Here is a 27,060-nt window from a genome sequence, read left to right as displayed (position 1 = left end):
TAACATCTTTTTCCTTTTTTAAACATTCATAAACATCACTTTAAAAAATCATCATCAACATCATCTCGATTTTTTAAACATCTTTTGAACACATTCTTTTTAAAGACATTAAGGACTTTTAAATCTTTAATGTTCACCCACATTCATCTTCCACAGTCTAATAACACAGGGCTGGATAACTGGAAACATGAGACTTGGAATATACAGTCGGAGTTGTGTGAGAGTTTGTAAACAGATGTTTTTATATAGTTTTGCTGTTGTTAAACATGATTCTAAATCTATAAATAAATCAATATAAATGCGGGAAAAGCAGTTTTCTTCAGTAATTCAAGGTAAAATGGCACAACTACATGCCTGATCGCATGATTTACAAATAGTCATTTTGTGTGTGTGAAGTTTTCCTTTAAAAGTGACAATTTGCTGCTTTTTTCTGTTAGTATTATTATATTCAGTAACTTTTGGGTTTTAGTTAGATTAAAACAACAGTCTGAAGACATCACAAAACATTTCTGAGGCATTATGACATTGTGTGGTATTTTTCACAGTTTTCTGATTTTTATGGACCGATTAATTAATTGATTAAAAACCATTGATGGGGCGTCGGCGGCTCAGTGGATAGAGCAGGCGCCCCATGTACAGAGAGTCCTTGCTGCAGCAGTCGCAAGCTGGACAACAGCCTGAGCCCTTTGCTGCATGTCGTCCCCTCTCTCTTCCCCTTTCACACTTACTCTCTGTCCTATCTGATGAAGGCCAAAAAAGCCCAAAAAATATCTTCTCAAGTATCGCTCAAGAAAACATTGATAGATCAGTTAGTAATGAAAATATTCAGTAGTAAGAGCCTTCCTTATGTCACGAACTTGCAAACTTATGGTATATTTAATTACTGGAAATATGTATGTTATGCAATTAGAGACTTGAAATTATTAAAGTTCATTATCAAGAATTGAATTAAGAATTATAATCTTCATTATTATGTATTATGGAAATCTAAAAAAGCATTTATTTAATATTATTACATTTTAATTTTACTATTTTGTCAGCAAATCTTTGCTATTAATAATGTAGTAATGTAACTAAGAGAAGTGTTTTTTGTTTTTGCCTTTCCACACAGAGGACACAAAACACACTCAAACACCCAAATCAAAAGGTCTACAACGGTATACACTTGCCACTATAATAATTTTGAACATCAGTACATTTGGAGTTTTTTTTTTTTTTTTTTATCAATTGACAGTTTAATTTAGTCTACAAAATGCCAGAAAACAGCTAAAAATGTACTGGTTTATTTTAAATTTGAAGTGACATACAACAGAGGAGAGAAGCTGTAAATGGTAAACGTTTTTGCTTTATCAAAGGCTTAAACGATTCAACCATTATCATAATCGTTGTTGAATTATTTCCTGATGATAAATTAAAAGACTAATTGTTTTGACACTAACACGAATGAACATAGGGACATGAATTCAATCTAAATAGTAACACACTCATGGACAATAAAATACCCCGCAGCAACACACATACACACACACACACACACAAAGCACGCAGAGAGCCTCTATCCTGCCACCCACCCATCCACTCCTATACACACTCCACTTTGACCCGCAGCCACACAGTGCCGTACAGAAGCCATCTCAGCCTTTGCGTGGCACAGTAATAACATATGACAGAACCCAGATGGCATCCTGCAGGCCACACTCATCAAGATCAGGAAAAGAGGGCGAGAGGCACTCCAACAACGCAGCAACCAATGACATGTCTCACGTTCTCCAACACACACACACACACGCACACACACACAGAAGCTCAGCTGAGCATCTGATAGTGTTAACAGCTCTGTAATTAACAGAAACAGGTTTTTACATCAATGTCACCTTCCCTTGTGCTGTTCAGAGTGTTTAAATGACTCCTTCAGGTGGAGATGAGCGGTCAGCCATTGATTGAATTTAAGTGTCGGTAATAAGATGCAAAGGAGGGTTTAATCTAGTTAGCAACGCTACACATGACTCAGAATTACCCTTCACTTTACTTTTTAAAAGTCGCAGAGCCTTGGAGAGAGATAGGTGAATATATTATGGTAATCTAAGGAGTAAAGCAGCACGAGGAATAAATGAAAAGCAGTTTCACTTTTCAAATTATGGAGATGGGCAGTGAGATAGTCATTAACTGCGAGGGTCAGCACATGAAAGCTTTGGTGCTGTGGGGCTGCATTGCTGCAGAAAGAAAAACTAGTTATGTGTAAGGTAGTTGTTACAAATATTACATAAATTAACACTCCATCTATTGATCAGTTCAGTGGTAAAAGCCTTTTTCACCCGCCATAACATTGCAAAGATGGAAAACAGAAGCAAAAAGACAGCGATTTTTAGGACCCTACTGAGAAACTACTGCAACAAAACGAGTAATGAAAAAAGAGTAATGTCTGCGTGTCTGAATGATGTCACCAAATTAAGATTAAAAACAAAGATTTCATGGATTCTCAACAATCCAATGTTTCAAAGGAATAGTTTGACATTTGGGGGAACAAAGTAATCTGCTTTTGTGTCGAGCTAGATGAAAACAATCAATAAAACCCTCATAAGGCTCTTTCTAAAGGTCTGCCTCTAGATCCGACTCTCTAAAGTTTAACATAATATAGCTTGTTTGATGAATCCATGCAAACCTAGAATGCACTTTCTTCACAACATCGAGGGTGATCTCTACTTCTTCCCCCTGATAGAGCAAAGTTATTGTTTCCTCATATTTCCAGTCTTTATGCTGGTATTGATCTTTGCATCTAACTCTTGATGAGTGTATTTGCCAAAATATCAAAATTATAATTTAACTTTGTAGGTTGGACATAGCTTTGGTGTCTTTATTGACTATGTTTACATGCATACTAATATTCACTATTTTTCTTGCGACAACATTCTGAATTTGATATGGGCATGATTGGGTAGTAACATCACAAGTAGAGTCACAAGTTGAAAAAAAATATTTATTTTTTTAAGGAACGAGTACTTGCAATGTTCTTTTTTAAAACTGCACTTCTACTCTTTACTCATATATCATACAGTATATTTTTGAGCCAGTAATATACTCTTTACTTCACTACATTTGCTAATTATACCTTTGTTACAACTAGTCTGCTCTAAATGCGGGTAGAGATGGGAGAAAGTGTGTGAGGAGCACCTCAGCTGTTTCCAGCTGGAAGAAAAAAGCACCAGCACCTGTCTTTTCATCATGATGTGATGAAGACAGAGCAAACCCAAAAACAAGAGGCAGCTTTAAGCAACAATCCCTGGCCACAACTTGTCACACTTTTAGTTACATGATGACGTACTTGACGTGCCTCCTGAAAAACATTGATATCTCTGCTTCTAAAAAACTCCTCTTCTAAAGTCTGCAGCACATTCAAGTAAGTTGCGCACACTATGGGTGAAAACAGTTTGTCAGCTATGTTAATTTTTCATGTGAAACATGAATCTTTGATGTTATGATAAGAAAGAGCAGGGTAGAGAGGAAGAGATGGAGAGAGGGTGTAAGTTTGTACATATCTCAGTTGTCAGGGCACATTTATTGGAGTATGTACAGCTGTGTGCAAACAGGAATATTAGTGGAATATTTGTTTTCTTCAGCCATGGAAAAAGCTTAGAGATATTGTCCTTTTCTAAACATGGGGAAAAGTGGGAATATTTTGTGCATGTTAACACTGTCAGTGGGTTTCATATGTTCCATTCCCACATAATTTTGACCTATGGCACTTTTATTTTCTTGTTCTCATGGATGTTGTCAGTTAAGGTTTAAGAATCCTCTGCTGTCACTTCCCCTGGACTAAGGAGCAGACTGACATCTGTCAGCTTTGATCAATGACTTTTCAAAAATCTGTCACAAAAATCCATTCTATTTTTTAGTCTTTGAGTGATCTTCATATGTTCACGAGCAAGTGTGTGAGTGAGTGAAACTGAGAGACATAGAGAGGGAGTGTTTTTACTAGTGAATTATTGACTGGCTTGGTCTAATTAAGCCTTATAACTAGTCTACTACAGCGCACTTCCACTAAAAGTGACAATGTAAAATGCATTTTCTTAGTCATCCTCTGTGGGTGAAAAATCACTGCAACCTACAGCTTACTCCTTGACCATGATAAGGCCAAAGGAGTCGGTTTTACAATTTAAAAAAAGGTGTCTTAATCTGTGGCTGAATGCAAACAAACTACATTCAAACCGAAATAGACATCTCACAAACCTCGTGACCAAAGATTTAATACAAATTCATAATGACAGCAAGTCTCCCTCTGAATGACCAGAAGTCATTGGCTACCGCCCACTACATTAGAGAGCACACATAGCCTTGAGAGGCCAAATGGAACAGCATAGGTTGTTCCTTGAACCTCAAATGTAGTCTTAAATCATATAATCTGTCACAAGCTATTCATCAGAGAGTTTATTCTTTTTTTCTCCAACAGAGCACAATACTGTGCACCTCTGCCTACTCTAAATAGCAGCATGACAGAACAACATAACTGAATCTAAGGATTGCAAAGAAACTGTTACGCGACAACTGGATTAACATTTGTGTGGGTTTCTGAGGGGGTAAATCCTATATTGTGCCAAACATGGGAAGAACACTAAATTGCTAGAGGGAGGAGGTGTTGTAATTCATTGCAAAATGTTTTTTAGGCCATCATAAATAACGAATGATGAAGATGATTTGTCAGCTTCCAAAAACAATGTCTCTTCCCAAAGTTGGTACAAATTGATTTGAAGTTGAGCATAGCTGCAAACAGAATGAGTGTGAAAATGACTTTGGTTACGTGAAGTACTATGTTTGTGGAATGGTAGCAGGAAAACACCTTCTCAAAAAGTGACTGAAGAAAACACAGAAGCTGTGTTTGAAACTGTTCCCTATCATGGTATATATATAGTGCACTATATAGTGTGTTCGTCATTCGGTAGTAGTGTTTGAATTCTAATTTCATTCATGATATAGTGCAATAAGTGCAATATAAAATACCCACAATGCACAGCAAATTTGAGTGTACATATGATGTACCCTTCATTTAACTCCTATATGCCACAATGCAATGCGGTCATGTATTTCCGGAGGAAGAAAATTCGAGCGCAGTGTTCGAAATCTTGTTTAGTTATTTCCCCTTATAGTTAACTATTTAATACACACTATGTAGAGAATAGTGAGTGAGTGAGTGAGTGAGTGAGTGAGTGAGTGAGTGAGTGAGTGAGTGAGTGAGTGAGTGAGTGATCTTCAACACATCTAGATTCTGATACCAAAGGGCATTTTTCAGGTGCTCAAACCTACTATGTTCCTACAGAAGTGTTCCCACTGCCTTCCTACATATCAGAGAGCAGGAGAGATCTGCCGGGCTTTATTAGAGACATCATGATGTGCAGTAGGTGGGCCATGTTGGCCTGTGTGACAGATCTATAATAGATGATAGATTTTACAGTGGGCCTGGTGCTACAGCACAGCTCTCCTGCCTTACCTGTGATTACATAACTGAAATGTTATGCAGGACACATCTTTCCTCTCCAACTCTCAACTATCTCTTTTCCTCTCTACCACAGATTCACTTCATCTGTCCTCAGTATAAAAACACACACGGACCTGTTCACTCACACATATAACGTCATATATTCACACAAAAAACATCACCACTCTCTCGCACTTATAAACACACCCACACGCAGAAACACAAACCATCTGTTCAGAGGCTTGTTGAAGCACATTAGCTGTACCTGGCTGCAGGATGAGCTGCTCTACACTGTCCTCTATACCCTCAAGCCAATGTGAGCTTACCCTGATCCACACACACTGGGCCTTGGTGTAAAATCTCAGAGAGAGCTAACTAAAGTTCATGTGATGAAGCACCTACTTAACTATTATGAGTCATACACATTAGAAAATGCTGGCGAAGTAATATGTTAAGGGTCTCCAGCTTGCACAGTATTGACTGAAAAAAAGTGTTCTGTGCTGAGTGTGAGATTTATGCACAAATACATAATGTAAAAAAGCTTTAGAAGGGTCAGTTCACAATAGTGCTGAGCAACATACTGATATTATATCAATATCCTGTTATGATACTAAATGGACCTTGCTAGTATTCGGACCACTCAAAACACTTTTACACTTCTTATCACATTCACCAATTCACACAAAGGAAAAACTTGTTGCAATTACACACACACGCACAGCCATCAGGAGAAAGTTTGGACCCAGTATCATGCCCACGGATACTTTGACATGCAGACTGGAGGAGCCAGGGCTCGCACTGCCAACCTTCCAATTGGTCAATGACCCGTTCTAGCAAAAACAAAAGATGAAGTAGTCCCAGTAAAAATTGTTCACAACATGTTCAGTGGATTATCCAAAGCTATGTGACTCCACAAAGTCACTACAAATAACTCCCCATAACATCACTGCTTCTCAGTTTTACATTTGTGTTGAGGTACAAATGAAAAACAAACGGGAAAGAATGTGTTATTGGAAAAACTGTGAGGTGCTGGTAGGCAGAGGGTATTAGGCAGGCTAGCTTTTACCCTTACTTCCTGTCTTTATGCTAAGCTACGGTAATCATATCCTGATTCCCACACATTGATATCTGGTGTTAAACTATTAAACGTCTGCTACAAAGTTTTGATTTTCTATTTTTGGAGGTGGATCATTCATTAGGGGTATTGTTGAAATACATACACCATTTGTTCATTTATTGCACCACATGCAGAGCGTACTGTGGGCACAGACAGAGCGGCAGTACAGAAGGCGCAGTGAAATTGAAACTGAACTGTTCATTGAACTAGGTCTGAAAGTTTGCTTTCACTCACATTCAGCTGCTCCTCTCATCCATCGATCTGATCTAATCAATTTTAAACGGATCAACTGATTAATTATTCAACAAGGGACCCAAAACTTCCCAAACTGCTTCGGTGAATTTAGAGAGGCAACACAGACACACACAAAATGACACACACAGGCTAGAAAAAAATAACCTCCCACCGTCATCAGCTACCACCACACATAGATTCTAATTCTGTGAGAAAAACTGATTTCCCAACATGTCAAACCGAACCAAACTATCTACATCGATACATAGAAATTGGGTAAACCAGCCTTTACAGTTCATATTGACTAACCCCAAAGATCAGTGTGATTTTCAGACACCAAATTCTCATGTACTAGCAATTTAGGTTCTTGTGAAATTCAATGCAACATTCTTTTGTATGGTCCAGGTCCAAACCGTGCATATAAAAAGATGATATAATATATGTAACCTATTTCTTTTAGGCCTTTATCAGATTAACCTGTCTATCTTAGTCTTGGAACTCTCCAAGGACCCAGTATGTATAAAGCATCAAGTAACGCTATTTGAGGTACTGACCCAAAGGAAGAGAAAGCTCCTAAGTAAGGAAACACTACATTCAATGAAACGATTGCAACTTGAGAAGCCAGAACAGCTGGTATTATCAGATCCACTATCTGTCCGTTGTGTACAGGAAAACCACAGTCCTCAAAGCCATTTTCCATTTCCCCTTTTCGTGAGGATTCTGTATTTGCAGAAAGCATCATGTCATCATGCACTCCTGGCTTCCTATTTATGCTCAGAGAAGATGATCACTCAGAGTACCCCCCTCCCCCATGCCCTCCAATTATAGTCATTAATGGTTCATACCAAGAGGAGCCAGGGTGGCCAATAATATCCGGGCCTAAGTGAGTTGTGAAGTGACTGGGAAATGAAATGTGTGAGTTGAATAGGAAGCACTGAGAAATGCTGCACAGTTTAAACAAATGACGGGCTGATCATATTGGAGTCACAGCCTTATGAGAGGAGAGTGAAATAAAAAGTCAAGCTGTCAAGAGTGAGAAGAGAGAAAAGGTTGGGGTTGACAGAGGAGGTGACAAGGACGGCAAGAGGAAATGCATCACGTAGGTGTGAGAGGTGGAGGAAGTGAACCACAGGAGGACTGACTTTAACATATTTGGCACAAAGAGGCGATAGCTGTTGTGTTGCAGAGGCTCTCAACCTGTCAAATCAGAAAAAGTAATTCAAAATGTTAATTAACAATGGCTGTACTCCATTTAAGTGTATCAGAGTCCTGCTTGAATGCATGCTTGCTCACTGGCATGTCTTACTGGGGCACTTAAATGGAACAAAGCCATCACTGATGGACTGTACTTTTCTTGTCAGGAGTCCTAATAGGCTGTCACTGCAGACATTTTGACTTGTCATAAGAGGAAAAGCACAGGTGGAACTAGGATTGTTAATTATGGCACTGTTCCATGTCAGTGTCCCTGGAAGCGAACCAATGAGCAAGCATGCACAATACTGGGACCTTGAAACTGACACACCTAAATGGAATGAAGCTATTATCAAAGGGGAGCTCCACTGATTTAATATGAAAGTCTGTTCACATGTCTTCATGTCATGTCAGCTGAGTCAATGTCTGCTGGGCATAAAGAAGTTCAAAAGTGAACCTCAGTGAGTCTTGGCACTACTAGCATAACACCTGAACACCTCTGTCCAAACTGTTAGTGGTCAAGTTGCACTGTGGGTAATATAGATGTCAAGTTTTGACAAGGAAGAAAAATTCTTGGGACAAAACAAGATGTTATCTCTGGATCTGCTGCCTTGATTTTCATTTTCTCAACCTATGCTAAATGTGTGGAGTTCTCTTGTAATGTTTTCATCTCTTAATATGAGGCCTGTTTTGTGCGTCCATCAGTTTGTCAGCAGGATTATAGAAAAACTACTGGCCCAATTTTAGTGAAACTTTGAAGAACAATGAAGCATGCCCCAAGACAGAACCCAGTTAAATTTTGAAGCAGATCACAGGGCGGATAGACAAATTATTTTTCACTCATAAGGCATTCATGGTCTGGGCCACAATTACATACTGCTCTCACCCCAGACATTACAAACAGAGCTAGCAGTGCTAACAACGGTTAGCCCCCAGTCCAGGTAACCGAAGGATGGGCGTTACCAATAGTGTAGTGGTAGCTGACTAGGGGGGTGACCTACTAGGTAGATGGGTGGGTTATCAAGGAAGAGGTGGTATACTCTCCTATGTAATGCAATGGCTTTTCGGCTTACAGGTGGCATACTTTAAACTGCCAGAAAAAGAGTTGGGGATACCCTGTATACCCTGAACAACGCCACTGGGCATTACGCTTCTGCAACAAGACCATCCCTTCACTGTCAGTTGGGATGACATTATCAGCAGTGCTAACAACTAGAGCTGTGCAATTCATCAAAATTTCGATTTCATTTTCAATTTCGGCTCCCAACTATTACAACAACAATGAAATCGAGAAAAAACAATCATTTTTCCACATTTCGTTTTTCAAGCGTACCCTTATTTTGTCTTGGGCCCTGAATGCCATGGGCATGCGCATTTTGCCCCTTCTTCCCTCAGCCTAAGCTCAACACTCACAGCTGATACTACCAGCACGGCAAGTTGTATCACCATGACAGACGAGCAACAGCATTTCGTGAGAAAATTAGGCAGAACAAATTCCGTTGTGCAGAAACACTTTGGATACGAGGCACCCGACATGGAGCAAAAATTACTAAAATGCAAGATTTGTTACATGGTGGTGTCTGCACCATATGTCAACACGTCAAATCTTTTTAATCATTGTCAGTTTTAACACAAAGTGGTCAATGACCAAATAATAAAAAAACAAAAGGAGAAAAGGACAACCCCATCGACATCCACCGCAATGCAGTCATCAGTTATGGATACATTATACAAAGCAACTTATTAGGAAATAAATTAAGGAATTAAAAGAGTACTCTAAATTTTCATTTTTGTTTATTATTTCAATAAGACAAAAAATGATATCTCCTCTCCTCACTTAAATAAACACAACAGATTGAAAAAAAGTTTTTGTTTTGTTTTTGTTGTTCACTCTGCAAATGCAGCCCACAAGGGGAGAGTGGGTGTGAGTAGGTCGTGCATCTTTATAACGGGTTAAGAGCCAAAAAAGGTGGAGAACAACTGATCAGATACAAGCAGCAAGAATAATCTTATTCTACTGCATGCCAAAACAAAACACAAATCCTTTTTGCACTTAAACATGCGTAATGCATTGACACATATGATACATTCAGCAGCAGCAGATCACATAATCTCTATTGACTTTAACATTTCCTATAATTGTCTAAACTTTGCACTAGCCTCACAAATCTACATCTTTTACAATCTACAATCTACTAATCTACAAATAAACATCTTTTAGTTTCAGATTTTCTTTTGTGACTGATTATGTTTCGATAATGGATTGTAGATCCCACAAAACAAGCAATTAGACGAAATCACACTAGGATTTTTAAAATTGTGCACGGTTTACAGTTTCTGAGATTTATAGACTTATGGATTCATGAAGAAAATAATCATAAGATCAATGCACAATGAAAAGAATTGTTAATGCAACCCTTCTTTAACCAGAGTTGAAAAAGAACAGAAACTATTTGCAAATATCTTTTGACCCAGATCTGATGATAAGTGAGAAGAAAGGCAGGCAAGAGTGTTCAAGAAAGGATGGGTGCGGAGGCATAGATACAGAGATGAGAGCAGACTGCAAAGGCATGAGAACTGCTTTCAATTATATGACTATTTGCAAAAAGTGAAGTATGAGTGTGAGGCCCTTTTCCCTGGTGAACAGCCACAACAAAAACAACTCAGGAGGAAGGTTGCCTCCCTCAACAGAGCCATTACTCTGCACATTCCATTGCATTATTGTGCGCATGACTTACCAAAGAGCTGGCGGTGGAATATAAACTTTCCGGCTAACAGACCAGTGATGATGGCCAGTATCCAGCAGATTACTTTCAGGATGTTCCATCCGAGGCCCGGGTACTTGTTGAACAGGAAGGAGAAGCAGTTTCCCACTACAATCATATGAGCCTCCGTCTGACTGTGAGAGACGGGGTCCTCGGCGAAGATGAGGAAATTAAAGAAGGTGACCAGGTAGGCCACGATGAGACGCGACCACGGGTGCTGGAAATAGTACCGAAAACGGGCATCTATTTCCATCCTGCTGAGCCCCCCAGCCACACTACACCTGGGAGTCACATACAGAGAGAGAGACAGAAAGTGCTTCTTTTAGTCAGATTACATTACACTCAAATCAGCAGGGCAGATTAGAGTGAAAACATCCCTCAAACTGAGATTAGTGGTAGGACTATAACTGAGGTTTGGTACAGATTGGGATTATGCTATATTCAGACAACTCTGACAGTTCAGCACCAGTGCCAATAATGCACCTACATGGAGATTTCTCAGCGGCTTTCCTTTCAACAGCAGGATTATCACACAAACATGTCAAGGAGGGCTTGATCTGTCTGGATGGTGATGCCAACACCATAAATAATCAGCAGCACGAAAACAGGTCCTACTGATGAAAAGTCAATGTGTTGACTGATCTTACATTTTAACATGACATTTACGCTTTAAGACTAGATTCTTCATCAGCCAGTGAAACAGGGTGAGGTGTAAGTGTCATACCTGGATGAGGTTGAATCTTGAAGAGCTTAGCTGTAAAGCGCTGGCTTTTGAAAGACTTATCCTCTCAGCCCGCCTGCTCTGTGCTCCCCGTAAAAAAATTGTGGCAGCACTACGTCGATGCTTTGCTTGGGAACACCTGCCAAGCAGCGCCGGCGCTTGAGTAACTTCCCGACAGTCCACCCCTCTGTGTTTTAAAAGCCAGAAATTCACTCACCCATGAACTTCATTCTGAAGTCCCTCACTGTAGCCCCGTTGTGACTTTACTGGACTCAACTTCCCAAACCAGTTCCCTTGCTTTGACACTGTTTCCTAAAATACCCTACAGTGGGAAATTGGGGTGATGTAACAGCTTCATAAATAGAGCTGCCACAGTGAGACGACCATGTGGCTATTAAATTTCACCGGCATCATGTTTGTCTTGTCATTATGTGCCACCTTGGATGATGCTAAGCAAGTGATTCCACCAAAATTTGTTTTCTGTGCCTAAAATCCCATGAAACCATGAAGAAAGACAAGAAAAAGGAAAGCCCAAGATGCATATTCACTCTAGCCTTGAACTAGCTCTCTCTAAAACTCTTCTTTTTTTCATTTCACACTGCTGCAATTCTTTTAAAATGGTGAATCTTACTTGATTTTATGATTCATGGTGTTATCTTATGATTTTAAGCACTTAATTTTTGTTTTAAACTGATTTAAATGTCATTTTATGCTTGCCTTGCTGACCTGTTTTATGTTCATGATGCCCTGCACATTGTGTTGCATTTCTTGTACAAAGGGTTGTATATAAATAAATTATTGGTATTATTATCATCATTATTATTAAAGAGTGGCTGTGTTGGGGAGGTCCCTTGTCTCCTAGTGCCTTCAGACAGGAGAGTCCCTCATATGTATGGAGAGAGACTCAGCACTCAAAGGACACCCATGAAAGCTAGAAAACATGCAAACACGCCACAAAAATGACTAATCATTCTGTGATATACAGAATACCATGTGCCAGTTAGATAATCATGGAAATACAATGAAGACTACAGATGAATTTGTTAGATTTGTGATATCATAAGCATCATTATACTCATGTACATCCTCCAAACTCCCCGGCTTCCCTCTAAATCATAAAAAAATACATCTGGACTGCCAATATAAAGAGTCTAAGTGCAACAAGAAATGGCCCCATTATTCGTGCCAGGTCTGGCAATTCCTGAATGGACTGCCGTGTTAAGAGCATAAGCCTGTGACCACACACACACACATCCCCTCTAATGTCACAACAGTGATGACGCCAAATGTCACTTCGCCGACCCCACGTATCTCGGAGATAACACAAGCTTGACTGGAATTATATGATTACACAACTTTAATGTCGATGCACCCAGCGACATCTGGGACGGCCGAAATTCGTGCAAGCTCTACCTGCCTGCACCTCAGTCTTGTATACGTGCATGTGCGGTAAATCAGCGTCATGAACGCACCTGCTCCACGCCGTTTTCCTCTCAATCGACAGCGAGGACGAGAAGCCCCGCTCCCGCACGGCTCTCCTGCCACATCAAGCCGACAGCGGCGCTTTAATCGTCCCAAACACGAGATGATACGGGAGGGTTGTGGAGGGGATTATCCATGCGACCTGTTGTCGGGATACAACAGAGGCACCCCCAAATCCTCTGCCATTGTGCTGGAGCGTCCATGCGCCGGGCGGGCTAGCTCAGCCGGGCGGTGCTTCGTCAGCGGGTTCCCGCCGGACGGTGCAGTTTCCGGGCTGTTAATGGGACGTTGATGCTGTAGTGTGGATGGAGATAGCTGGCTCCACACAGCACGCATAGCATCTGTGCAACGCAATGTAGCCAACACATTGATTCACCAGCGTCAAGCGGGAGCCAGTATAAATAATCAACGTCCTGTGATACACTTCAAAATAAAAAAAAAAATGGAAAAAGGATTATGTTTTTGTTAGTAAATCTTTTATGGGGGATATACCCTTTTTACTTTTTAACTTTTACTTTTTTCTTGTCGCTGATGTTTCATTTATTTCCTGTATCATATCTGTAGAAGGTACTGTGCCCTATGATGTTGACCTATAAAAATCCCTTTTCTGAAAAAGTGGTCCACACACCTTTATTTATTGTTTTGTTTTTCATTTAATGACATCAACGTTAGGACTTTTAACGATATGTTGTATGGCTCTTTTTAAAGAAGTAAAGTTATTTATTTATATATTTATACATGGATTCTCACAATGACTCATGAATTTCATCCATGTCAACATTTTCCTTTTGTTATATTAGATAATAGTTTTGAAATACTTCAAATAATATTTTTTTATGACAACTAATATTTGTCTGAAAAGACTAAAGTAAAACAACTATTTTTATTGGTGAAAGCAAAACAAGTAAAAATGCATATAATTATGTCACTATGTGTTTTTTTTCCCCCAATTGTAACCACAACATCAGACCTTAAGAAGTATTAAAAGAGAAAATATCCCAAAGTCAAAAAACAATAAAGCTAAAAAAAAACATGAAAGGGAAAAAAGTATAGTCTTCTTACTGGGTGACAAAACACACACCCTTATTTTGAAGACGGGTTTACATTGTTTCCGGTGTGTCGGTGGCTGTGGCTGCCGCTGCTGTAATACAGAGCTGAGATTCCCTCTGGTGACGGGCTGATTTTGCTGCTGTAAAATCTAGTCATTCGTTTATATATTTATTTAAGGAGGAGTAGGAGGGACAGAGAACAGAGACAGGAAGCCCGGTGGCTTCCAGATGTTGCAGGATTTCACGCCAAATAAGATTTGCTGCTATGAGAGGAGGAAATCTCCCCTTATCATAGATCAGAGACCGAAATCAAAATGGAAAAATTAAAATAAAACTTGTTATAATCGCGGTCAAACCGGAAAAATAATAATGATAATAATTATTATTACAGTTGATATATATATATATATAATAACCAATCTAATAATTTCAGTATGCCACTGTGCTTAATATATATACTAGTGAAACCCTAGAAATAATGCATTATAACATATGACATTAAACACAAATATTATAGACAGAAGAGTCCAAAAGAAACAGATATTCATAATATTGTTTCAAATGTCCTATGGTTAAAGTACAACTGCCTTTATTGCTGACTTATTTTTATCAGCATCTCTTCAGCACATATTGTCACAGGTATTATGTAGTAGTAGTAGGTCCCTGGGAAAAAAACCCAAAACAAAAAACAAAACAAAAAAATTGTTGGGCCCTACTGATTCCCCCCTGTCACCTGTCACATTACATTTTCATCAGGCCACATAGAAACCAGGACACCAACCAGGACTAATATGATAAATGTCTCTGCTGTAGGCCTACAACCTGGCCTTTTCTGTCAGTCAGTTACTTTAAGACAATGGACCTGTCGCTATCTCCAGCCCCCTTAGGCTCACTCGGACAAACAATAGACCCTTTGCACAGCAGTCATTTTGACATGTCATCACAGGAAAAGCACAGGTGTGTTTGATTACATTAATGATAGCTGCATTCCACTTAGATCAGGCTTGGAGGAGGCCTTGGTATTGTCCATGCTGGCTCACTGTAATAGTTTACTTGAAAACCTAATGGGACCAAGCCATCCTTATTGTTATCAATGTCACCTGTGCTTTTCCTACTATAACAAGTCAAAATGTCTGCTGTGAAAAAGGTCCATCAACACGTTGTTTAAGCTAACAATGGCAGCTGTTAGACACATCCAAAGATGCTATACAGAACTTTTGGGGACAGAACCTCCTTATTTCACACAGAACCCGTCAAAAGGGTTTTCACAATGCCATGGTGTTAGCGTTAGCTCGCCTTTGCTTTCTTTGCAACGTTACAGCTAAGTAAATGTTAATGATTTTTACAGCTGTGTGGGCTTTAACTACAACGTTTTGTTACAGCTATCACTGATGTGAAATTGTCAAAGAACTGAAATAGTGAGTTGAACACATGACATGATGAGCTAACGTTACAAAGCTTAAGTAAGCCATAATGTTAGCGGCTGTTACCTACGTTAAGCTAACGTTACCTAGCAAAGTTTGCTGCAAGTTGACATTGACATAATGTATTAGGTTATATATATTTGTCACTTTGCAGTTAATTTTGCTAACACTGTTGCCTTACCTTACCAAGTTTAGACATCCTCGTTTATCTTCTTTTTCAGGATATTCAGGATAAAACAAACTCCATTCTCTAGCCTCTCAGGATATCTCGTACCAGTGCTGCATTTACCCCATGTTTATCCTTTAACCATTTTTAAGTTATGACTGCATACATTTAAATAAAACCGCAGGGAAATCAAACTTTCTGATGCTTTTCTATGGAGGTGTACCACCAGGATGTCCAAGTCATGGATCTATTATAACTCAGTCCAAGTGCATGGTTTAGCTGCACAAAATGTGCAATTGGCTTGTGGCGTTTGAGGGCGGGGCTTATCAATTGGTCATTTTGATTTAACACAACTTATTGATTAAAGTGTCACATGTAAGCAAAATATTAACTAAAATAAAGATTTAAGGGTTTTTGACCTAGGCCCACGTTAAAAGACAGGGCAACTGGATTTAGTAACAAGGTAGGACCCGCCCTATAGTTGGTATATAAGTAGTGTAAATTCTTAAATTAATTTACCATTAAATACACTTATGTGCAACCAGTTGAAACACAGTGAAATAAAGGTTGTTTGTGTCCCTGATATCCGTAGCTGCAGTGGAGTTGCCTGCTTTGCCCACTTGGTAGTACTGCAAGGATACTAGTAACTGTAATAAATTTCAGTGGTGGTATTTACTGAAGTACTGTACTTTTGTACAATTGTACTGTACAGTTTCGCAGTACTTGTACTTAACTGAGTATTTCTTTTTCAACTTCTACTCCACTGCATTTCAGTAAGGAATACTGAAGTTACTTTGCAGATTATGATTTTGCATACAAAATAAGTGATGAGCTTATAAAATATGATACCTTCATGCACCCAAAAGTGTATGAATTATTTATTATTGGCCCCTCATATACATGGAGCCCCTCATCAACCAGGGGCTACAACATGTTCATGCGCAACAATCCAAAAAATATAACACATAATGAAACAACTCTGAGATGGGCAATTCTGCTGCATAATGAGTTATTTTACTGTTGTTTATATTGATTTACATTTTCCTATAAGTTATTTACACTGTGGTAATGCTTGGCCTATTTTTACTAATTAAAAAGATATGAAAACTTCCTCTAAACCTGGTATTGTTATCATCACTACTGTTATATCAAAAAACGATGACAAATTAATTATATACATATATATAATAAATGTAAACAATAAATTGTGTCCAAAAATGTTTTACTGTGTCATGTGATTTTTATGTTGATGACGACAGACTCGGGGCGGGGCTTCCTGATGTAGTCCATTTCCTGCTTCCCTGCCCTGGTTTCGCCTGAACAGCTGCATCAGCCCTTTATCCGACGAAAGACACAATGTCACATCAAACGGGCATTCAAGGTAGATGCTTTTCTCTGCTTTTAGTGTCTCTGTTGTCATGTGTTTTGCCGTGCGAGTGTGTGATTCCTGGGCGAGCTTTAAGCATTAATTCATTGCAACGAGAAGCTAGCGTCAAGTTAGCTAGCCACTCCTAGCTAGCTCTGAGCTACCGTGATGTGTGTGATCAGCGGTGCCCTGTTTAGGCACTTTTAGGACTATGACACATAATCCCTGAGTATTTAACCCGTTTTTCAGCCACACAAGTCACGGCTGCTCTATATTTCTGTGCACAATAGTGTGAAAGCTATTCATGCCTTAGCCTCTCAGCACAAAGCTTAAATCCTGCGTTAGTTTAGCCTTCTGAATGGATGGGCGACGCCTTCATTTAAGCAGAACTGCTGGCCTGGTAGCCGGTGTTCCCATAAACATATGAATAGCGCTGGCAAAACCTGTACTGTGTTATTATACAGACTGACTTTAGGGCGTGACGTCCTGTTACATATGGCAGCACCGCAGAAATGTTTACAGTCTGTTTTGAGGTTAAACAACGTGCAAATTACGCGAGTTTATAAAAGACAGCAGGGTATAAACTGAGTGTGGACGTCTCTACTAACCCCATGCCAACGATTTGTCTATATATAAACTATAATAATCTTGATTTTAATTCGATTGGTTGTATTTCTTACCCCCCCCCCAAAATGAATCAAGTTACTCTACAGCAGACTAAAGTTTGTATGTCCTTTAAAACTGTAAAGGACTGTTCGTTATTTATGTTGTGGTGGTGCAAAAGGTGGAGGCATAACTATTTTTAAGCACTGGAGAGGGACCTAATTTTGTTATTTTGACTTTGAGGAGGAGCATACAAATGTAAATGGTTATATTTTGTATTTATTTTATTATCAGAAAAATCACACCATTCATTATAGCTGGACACTGAGACAGAAAAAACACATAGTCAAATCTGAGTGTAAAATAGTGATATTTCATTAAAATATTTTTATTCCACATAACTTAACTTAAAATTTGGCTCAAAATAAACCTAACCAGCATACACGGCAAGGGTGAAGAACCTAGGGTTTTTTTAAACTCCAGAATTTCGTCTCCAACTTAACACTTTCAAAACATACAAGGGTAAGTTTTCAAAATCTAACTTCTAAGTTATGTTGGACGGAGGGTCATGCATTTTCTGCCAGTCACTCAGTATGGCTAAAGGAAAAAATATTTGTTGCCTTGGGGAGGGTAAACATTAGTGCAAAGTCTAATAAAAGCTCCAGGCTAATTAAAACCACTTCCTTTTAGATAAACTTGTACAGCTGACTAGATTATACATGTAGAGAAAAATCAAAGTGAATCCCAATTCTTGTAAGGACAAAACCCTGTGAAAAAATGATTATCTAATGTATTATGGTACGGTATTTAACCACTTACCTTCCTCGTATTTTCAGTTTGACTTGTTCCCCAGCTTTGGCACAGTTTTTACAAAGGGAAACTGCACGGCCATTGTGGCTAAAATAGTCAATACATTGGTTTGAATGGGAATTCACCACCTGTTTTATTGTGCCTGAGTTTGGGGTCAAAGGTGGTCAGCCTTCAGTCACATGTTTACAACTAAGTAAAACCCAACAACATATTCTAAAGAAATACAGTATTTAAACTTGGTATCTTTTGTTGTCCAGTTATAGGACCAAAGAGTTTCTAAACATTGCTGCTTAACAAAAAGTCTGTTAAAAGGCAAAATACAAGGGGTACTTGAAATATAAATGTTAATAAAGCCAAATTAGAAGGCAGTTATATATTTTTTATATGATGCCTTACATCTGGTTGTTTTCATTGGTTAGAGAGAATAAAAAGCTTTTAGGTGGGAACTTCTTCAGGGCTCAAAATGGTCATGTTAGCCAGGGTGCTGTTGTCAACCAAGCATGTGTTTAAAAGTAGGAGACTGACCCCTTCTCTGTCTTTTCTCAGCGGGTAATGATGTGAAGGATATCTTTGCTAGTGCCAAGAGTGGAGACGAATATCGAGTCATAAAGATCGTCATTGAGGATGGTAAGCGGCGTCTCAGAGTCCTGAAAATTGTTTACAGCTTCTCGTGCCAACAAAACACTTACACTTCTTCCCAAAGTTTTTACTGACAGAGAAATGTCAGCATGATGAACAAATTCATGCACCGCTGAAATGTTTGTTGTACACATCTGCTTTCCAGAGCAGCTGACCGTGGGCGCCACCAAGAAAGCTTCAAAGAAGTGGGATCAGGAGTATGATTCCTTAGTGCAGCCTCTCCTCGAGGATGACATGCCCTGCTATATTGTGTACCGGCTGGACTCCACTAACAACCAGGGCTATGAGTGGATCTTCCTGGCCTGGACACCAGAAAGCTCTTCTGTAAGAAAACCAAGTGGCTTTAATAAGAGCTTGACGGCATCTGTCCTCTTCTGCTATGAGTATCAGATGGGTGGCGTTACCACATCAAGGCAGCAATTCTTTGCAAGCTTGTTGAAAAGCTGGATGAATGTGGACAATAGTGTCCACATTTATTTCCTAACAAAGTCCTTGAAATGTAAACACAGGTAGATTATGGTGCTTTCCAAATAACATGGCGCTCCGTCTAAACCTCCCATCTCTGACTTAAAATTAACCTCAGTGGTTTTAGGTGCCAAAGGCTTATCTTGCTGTGTTGTTGCCTTGTCCTGCAAATGTGTGTTTTGCATTTGCAGTGTTCCCGTGTTACACAATGTCAACTACTTCATTGACATTTGGTTCCATTAAAACCTGATGATCCACTTGTGGGATAGAGTCACTGCAATTCAAAATAACCATGACAAAGAGGCACACAAATGTTGTTTCTGTAGCAGTGGGAAGAGGAATGTTGCAGGGAGACACCAGTGCCAAAATAAAGTGCCATGCAGGATATTTGTAGCTCTCTAACTGCATGGTGGAATTGAGCTGAAATTCACTTTCTGACAGCCATAACTGAGCTTAACATTCCTGCCGTCTCGCTCAAAGCACAGTGCTTCAGGTTGAGGCTTGTCTGGAAGTTGCAAAATACTTTCACAACCAGGACATGCTGCTACCTTGACTGAAATGGCCTAGTGTGTCTTCATTTGTAATTTTTGAATAGGGATGTCAGTTCAAATTTATTTATATAGCCTGAAGTTTAAAATATTTTTAAGTGCATTTAAAGGTAGTCTGTGGAGTTTTTGACCACTAGTAGTGCTGTATAGCAATGTTTTTTGTGAGTTTTCCAGTTTTTCTTGTCTTGTGTGTGTGTTTCCTTTTTTTTGATCATTCTGTGCTAAATTCAAATATTTTGTGGGTCAGTGAACGCAGCACAGGCAGAACTCATCATGAGTTCTATTTACAAAAATAAAATTCATCATCCAACACAACTGCAATTATTTTCATAGCGTGAATGCTTCTTTTTCCATCCCATGTTGTCATTCAGTGGTTCTTGAAACAGTATAAAACAGTCATACCGGAACTAAAAGGAAAAGATCAATAAATTGACTTTAACGCTCCGAAACTGCCAGATTTAAGACCATCTTTATAATAAATCATGTAACATAATGACAAAATAGTGACACTGCTCCTTTAAAGTTTTCTAAATAATAAAGATTAACAAACGTTTCCTCATATTCTCAACAGGTGCGACATAAAATGTTATATGCTGCTACCAGAGCCACACTGAAAAAAGAGTTTGGAGGCGGGCACATCAAGGATGAGATTTTCGGCACCATAAAGGTTGGTCTTACAACACCAATAGTTGAAGTGATGTGAAAACCTTGTTTATGCTTTCAAGCTTCAGTCACAAACCTTTGGAAACCTAACTGGAACAAGTTAAGCATCAGTCTTATACGTTTATGGGATGTGAGTCAGTCTGTACTGATATGTGACGTGTGAATGTGCTGATTTTTGCCCCTCAGGATGAAATGAGTCTCAGTGGATACAAGAAATATCTCATCTCGCAGGCTGCTCCCCAGCCCCTCACTGTTGCAGAGCAGGAACTGAGACAGATCAAACTAAATGAGGTGCAGACACACACACACACACACACACACACACACACACACACACACACACACACAAGCACACACACAAGCACACAAACACAGACAAGTCTTTTGGATTTCATTTGATCGTCTAAGGGGAAATAATGTACTTCACTGTGCTTGTGTACACAGAGTCCACTGCCTGTTGACAAGTTGTATGGCTTGAATCTGTTCTGAATTGGGTGTGGATTAGCCTTGTTCTCTGTTTCACTTCTGAAATGGGATGACACTACGTCATCCTTACACTCGAGGCTTCAGTCTGGGGAAAAATAGCTTACCTCAGCCCACAGGAGTGTTCCTCCTGATCACATCTCCTGTGTGTGTGAGATGTAAATCCCGCCAGAAACAGTGTGGAGTATCAATGAAGGCTAGCGATGCATCCTTCCAAACAGCACAAGGTCAGCAGCAGTGCAAGTGTGCATATGCTTGCCCGGCAGTATCAACACAGTGCAAAGATGCTGATGCATTAGAACAGCAGGATGTTGGCAGAGATGAATCTATTAGGCTTGTACAGCACACAGCACATTGCTCCAAAAAAAATCCTGTTTACAGTCATAAACGTGATTCAGCCTGTGCAACAAAGTGGTTAAAGAAGAGCTCTTTATGGGAGTTCACATCTATTATTTCCATGTTAAGAGAGGTACATGCAAATGTGGATGCTCGTGAGTACTTTGCAGTGATTCTGCAGAAGCAAAGGTGAGCAGTGTCATTGTGCTGTGCCTTTGTGATAAGATAAAGAAATACCGTAATACGATATCCACTGCTCGCTGCTAATGACGCCAGCAGTGTTTACTCTGCCGATGTGAAGGGCTTTAGGGCTATTCCAGATGGACTTCAGCAGACAGAAAGTCGAAAAACAGCCTCTGAAGTTTCACTTTTAAGACTTTGTTGGACCGTTTCTGTAAATGAACCCAAATGAACTGCTCTTCTTTTTTGGAGAAACTACCTATTCCAATTGCTGCTCTCCCAGCCTGCCACATAAACAAGAACTGTCTTTCTTACCATATATGGGAGTGCTTTGAGCCGCACACTCCCTCTTCAAAGTATGGTCAATTAAAAGCAGCAGAGCAAATAGGAAGTGAGGTTTGTGCTCGTCCCTCTTGACCAGCTGTTGAAGGAAGATAATATACCATTAATCTGTACCGCCTAGATGAAAAAGAGGCTTTGAAATATTTATCATTGCTGTGCCTTGGAGACTGCCTGACTTTTACTAAGCAGATGGATAAAAGACCCGCAATCCTTTTTGGTATGCGAGGTAGCTACATCGGAGGCTCAATCATGTTTGCACGGCATTTCATTTTGTGGGAACAAGGCTCTAAAAATAGATGCAATCCATCAGTGTAATCCCCCCCAGCATTTCCAGTTTTCTGTGTGATTTCGTGGAGGCGCCTTGTCACTGCCGATACAAGCACCTCATGTAATCATCATGCTCCAGCGCTCCAACTGCTTGTTGCTCTTTTAAACCTTTTGACTTTGCGGTGACTAAAATGAAGAATATTTGTTATTTCACTCCAACAAGTCATCAACGTGAGTAGGAACCTGAAAGAACATTGATTTGTCCCCTCTCATGATTGAATTTAAAGACCCGAGCTGATTCCAGGAGGAATATTTTTACCGCTCATAACTTGTGATAGTCGGCATGATGACATAATGTCACCGGCATGATGATATAATGTGGCCATGTGGCATCTGGATGCATGTGTTTATGTTTGTAGGCACATTCTTGTGAACACAAACACGTTAGAAACCACAAACTGACTGTGTACTACAGGTGCTCTTAATTAATTCAGTAATACATTATGGTTTGGAGCATGTTTCTGTATAAAATATGACTATTAATAAAAAATAAATTAAAAAAAACATTTTTGAAAGCCCATCCATCCATTTTCATCTGCTTATCCGAAGTTCGTTGGGACATCAGGCTAAGCAAGGTATTCCAAATGTCCCTCTCCCCAGCAACGTTTTCCAGCTCCTCTTGGGGTTCAGAAGCCCAGATGAGTTAAAAAATAAACTCTCCAGCGTGCTCTGGGTCTACCCTGGGGTCCCCTACCAGTAGGACATTGAGGATGTGAAGACGAAGCCTCAGGAGACATCCTGATTACACGCCTGAACCACCAAAACCAGCCCCTTTTGGTGAGAAGGAGCTCCCTCCAAATCTCTGAGCTCCTCACCCTGTCTCTAAGGCTGAGCCCAGCCACCCTACAGAGGAAACTCATGCTGGCCGCTTGTATCCATGATCTCATTCTTTGGTCTCTACCCAAAGCTCATGACCATAGGTGAGGGTTGAATGTAGATGGATCAAGATCAAGAACTCGGCCTTGCAGCTTAGTTCCCTCTTCACCTCAACGGTCTGTCGTAGCGCCCACATCTCTGCTGACACCGTGCGCTCCATATACAAGACCCTGAGATACTTCACTTGGGGCGGTAACTCACTCCCAACCTTTTTGAATGCACTCGCATAAATACCACCCATGTGTTATGTAAAGGCAAATGAAACATTTTTTATCAGCCTTGTGAATGACCTCATCATAGTGACAATGATGGGATAATAGAAAGCTAAAGTACCTTTGGTTTTTGTGTGTCTGTGTTTGTGTTGTGTTTAGGTGCAGACAGACATCAGTGTGGACACCAAGCTGCAGACTCTGCAGGGAGTGAACTTCCCTATTCACGAAGATGCTGTTGCAGCACTTGAAGGTTATAGGGACAAAAGACTCCACTATGTACAACTGGTGAGTCCTTAAGAGCAAGTCATTAGTAAGTAGGTGACCTTTACTTGATCAATAATTCCAATAAGCAAATCAATTTTTGGTCTTTCATTCTACTTTGTTAGGAGCGATAGAGATGTTTTTTGGTCAGGAGTTGTTTACAGGCTGAAACAATGAGTTACTCATTGATGCCAAAAAGCCTTTGTTTCCCTCATTGAAATTCAAAGGGTTCATGTCACAAGATCACATCAGTGCAAAGTACAAAGGAATAATTGTATCACTTTTGCTGCTTTGTCTCAGTTTGGCTTTTTGTCTGTTATCCTAAAAACTTTTCAAGACACCAGTATGTTTTGTTCTATTTATCCAGTGAAGGTTGACTGCTGAGCAGAACACCAGTAACTGACTACATTTACATGCACATAAACCTTATTCCAAAAAGGAAAATATTCCTGCTAAGCTGTTTACATGCAGCAGTGCATGCTCCAGCTGTCCAAACATGTTGTTTATCATGCTTGTGCCATTATGCTTCTTTGCATCAAATCCAGAAATGTGGGCTTTTTTTGGGCATTCATTTCTGCTCCATTCTTACAGACTGTTGCAAATTGCAGTAAAAGCCCCAATTGTGACGCATATATGGAATGCACTCTATACATATCCATAGAATGCTATTAAACCCAAGAAATATCAGCATATCCCTCATTACATACATGTCTTAATCAGAAAATGCTACATTTGGAATAAGACCTAAGTTGGAATACGCAAACGCCGTTCACGTGACCTGTATAGAGTTTGTAATATTTTCATACTGTATTTGGAATAATAGTGGGATATTAGATGTTACAGACACCTTTGAGAGGGAGGGGAGATGGAATTCTAAGCTTGAGAGTAACCTTTTTTTTCTTTATTTCCAATGTCCACAGGAAATAGACTCTGATCAGGAGATAATCCGGTTGTGCAGCACTGAGCCAACAGAGGTGAAAGACTTGCCAATGAGAATCCCAAAAGATGCTCCACGCTACCACCTTTTCCGCTACAAACATTCCCACGAAGGCGACTACTTAGAGTCCACAGGTGAATAGAACAGTTAACAAACCTCACTTATTTCTATACAGCTATGTTTTTTTTATGCTGGTCTGAATATTGCTTTTGTCTGCTTTTGTCTGCTCTTCTAATTGTCCTTTTTTTAAATTTACAGTCTTCATTTATTCTATGCCCGGGTACAATTGTAGCATCCGAGACAGGATGATGTATTCCAGCTGCAAAAATAACTTTGTCGACATGGTGGAAAAAAATTTCCTGATTGAGAAAAAGGTGAGAAACTATCTATCATGATAAAAGACTGTCAACAGCAAACGAAATCGTGATCATTTTTGTCACAACCTTTAAGCCCCTGAAAACGTATTCCTAAAATGTATTTATCCAAAATATAGAATATTAATGAATAAATAGGCAAGTTAAAATTCAGAAATAACATAATTCATCATTTATTAAGAGATTTACATCAGGACTAAGTGCCATGAATGGATTACTGCACTGGCCCTAATTTGTTACTCAGATGAACTGACTAGAAAGAAACACCAAAGGACCTCAAAGAGACACTGAAGGACCACAAAGACAAGCAAAGTTACTGCAAAGAGACACAAAACAACTACAAAGATACAAAATAACAACAAGGAGAAACCAAATGACTACAAAGCAACACAAAATGATGTACAATTACCTAAAAATGCGAATTGTTATGTTTTCATTATCTTAGAATGAGTCATTTATTTTCACACAGGAAGCGGGTCCTTGTTCATGGAGATCGCCATTTTGTACAGCCCAGAACGGACATACCAAACATCGGTATTATATAGAGCCAGGTTAAACTGGTTAAAGTGCTTTAAGTAGTGTTCTTACTGGTTTAAGAAGACGAGACCGCTGCAGATATTTTGGCTCCCTGTAAAAGCCTCCTGAACAATGAAAACTGAAGGAATATTATCTGGATGTTCATGCTTGGCACATGAGAATTTCAGCTGGTTGCAGTCTAGTCCTTATAGCTAGATGCCACTAAATTCTACACTCAGCTCTTTGATTCTGCAGAGTTTATGTGCTCATTTTTTTTTGTCTGTTTCCCAGCTGGAGATCGATAATGGGGATGACTTGACCAGTGATTACCTGTACGATGAGGTGCATCCCAAGCAGTATGCGCACAAGCAGGCCTTCGCTAAACCTAAAGGCCCTGCTGGGAATAGGGGTGGCCGCCGCATCACCCGCAGACCCGTAGACGAAGAGGAGGAAGATTAAACAGACCTCAGCACCCGACCACCACCTCCACCCCGAGCACGTTCCACAGTGGAACATTCCTGCATTTGGGGGAAATCATATTTGACACGCTTATTTAAAAGAATAAGACAACACCTTCAAATTCCCCCCCGAGTTCCCCCAGAGACCCAACTATGCACGCCAAGGACAACTGAGCAATGACACACATCAGAATTTCCATTTGTAGCTTGCCAAATGGAAGCATTTTCATATATGTTAGTACAGTCACAACAATTAACTAACAATGATTCAAAGAAGCCCAAATAAAGTCAAGCTTTTTACATTGTTGCCAGCTCTGAGACTTTAAAAATGCCAGTGTGACTAATGTGAACTTGCGCCAATATGATAAAATCCCCCCACTTTGAGTTCACATTCTCGAATTCTTAACTTGCATTCCTTAAGTCTGTGTCAATTAATGTGTCCGTGTCTAATGTGTTGTACATTTGTCTCCTACTGTTTGCACAATGAGGTGCTCCAAAGCAGAAACGATATAATTATCCCACTTTGTGTCTATTGATTCATTTTAACAGTGCATTTTATATTGGAAAATTGACTTCTTTTTTGATATAACTGTGGTTTACATGAAAAATCATCTGCTGAGAAACTTATTTTTCTATGCAAGTGCTGTAAATGTACATATTGTAGCTGTGTGATGCTCTATGATTGGTCTGTTCTGGTGATTGTCTGTGTCGGTGAGGATCACAGTGGAAAGAACGGGCTTCCAGAAATATTACATCAATACATCTCAGATTTCACTAAGAGGAAGCTATTCAAACTCTGCTGGTTACCATACAAGAGGGCAGCCAAGCTTATGGATGGGAAAGGGAATATGATTAGTACCTTGATCAAAATGTCGCCACATCCACTGGTCTGCTGATTAATATTAGGCAAACTACTAAGCTCACCTCATATTTGAAGGGGAAATCTTTTCCTTTATATTCCGTGTCATTCTAATAGAAAAAAAAATCATGTTTGGTCTTATTTGTTTTCTTACAAATCTTTCTTTTAAAGAAGAAAAATAAAATA

General features: G+C 39.6%; 2 protein-coding genes across 3 annotated transcripts in view; one reads left to right on the top strand and one right to left on the bottom strand.

Annotated features, from left to right (window-relative positions):
- Nucleotides 1-13,063, bottom strand: part of tmem117 (transmembrane protein 117) — a 53,007-nt gene extending 39,944 nt beyond the window's left edge. Inside the window, exons 1-2 of one of the 2 annotated variants that reach the window (XM_042495454.1) lie at nt 12,971-13,063; nt 10,751-11,058 (exon numbers count right to left, since the gene is read on the bottom strand). In XM_042495454.1, coding sequence (XP_042351388.1) covers nt 10,751-11,030 — 280 coding nt within the window. In that variant the 5' untranslated portion in view covers nt 11,031-11,058; nt 12,971-13,063. Of the gene's footprint in view, nt 1-10,750; nt 11,059-11,501; nt 11,562-12,970 lie in introns of those variants that run through there. The other variant, XM_042495455.1, reaches the window with a different exon arrangement.
- A 3,851-nt stretch (nt 13,064-16,914) lies between these two features.
- Nucleotides 16,915-27,032, top strand: LOC121949827 (twinfilin-1-like). Its single transcript, XM_042495612.1, has 9 exons — nt 16,915-17,000; nt 18,945-19,025; nt 19,183-19,361; nt 20,622-20,717; nt 20,900-21,004; nt 23,629-23,754; nt 24,651-24,801; nt 24,926-25,041; nt 25,849-27,032. Exons 1-9 carry the CDS (start codon nt 16,976-16,978, stop codon nt 26,014-26,016), a joined length of 1,047 nt encoding a protein of 348 aa, XP_042351546.1. The 5' UTR covers nt 16,915-16,975; the 3' UTR covers nt 26,017-27,032.
- Nucleotides 27,033-27,060: the final 28 nt, after the last annotated feature.

Source organism: Plectropomus leopardus, chromosome 11, assembly GCF_008729295.1.
Source record: "Plectropomus leopardus isolate mb chromosome 11, YSFRI_Pleo_2.0, whole genome shotgun sequence".
NCBI lineage: Eukaryota > Metazoa > Chordata > Actinopteri > Perciformes > Serranidae > Plectropomus > Plectropomus leopardus.
This window is presented reverse-complemented; position numbering and strand designations above follow the sequence as displayed.

Bases quoted from the DNA above. Each gene is read 5' to 3' on its own strand.
- LOC121949827 (XM_042495612.1), top strand. From the start codon at position 16,976: ATGTCACATCAAACGGGCATTCAAG. The intron at 17,001-18,944 runs GTAGATGCTTTT...GTCTTTTCTCAG, and splicing joins ACATCAAACGGGCATTCAAG to CGGGTAATGATGTGAAGGAT. The intron at 25,042-25,848 runs GTGAGAAACTAT...TCTGTTTCCCAG, and splicing joins ATTTCCTGATTGAGAAAAAG to CTGGAGATCGATAATGGGGA.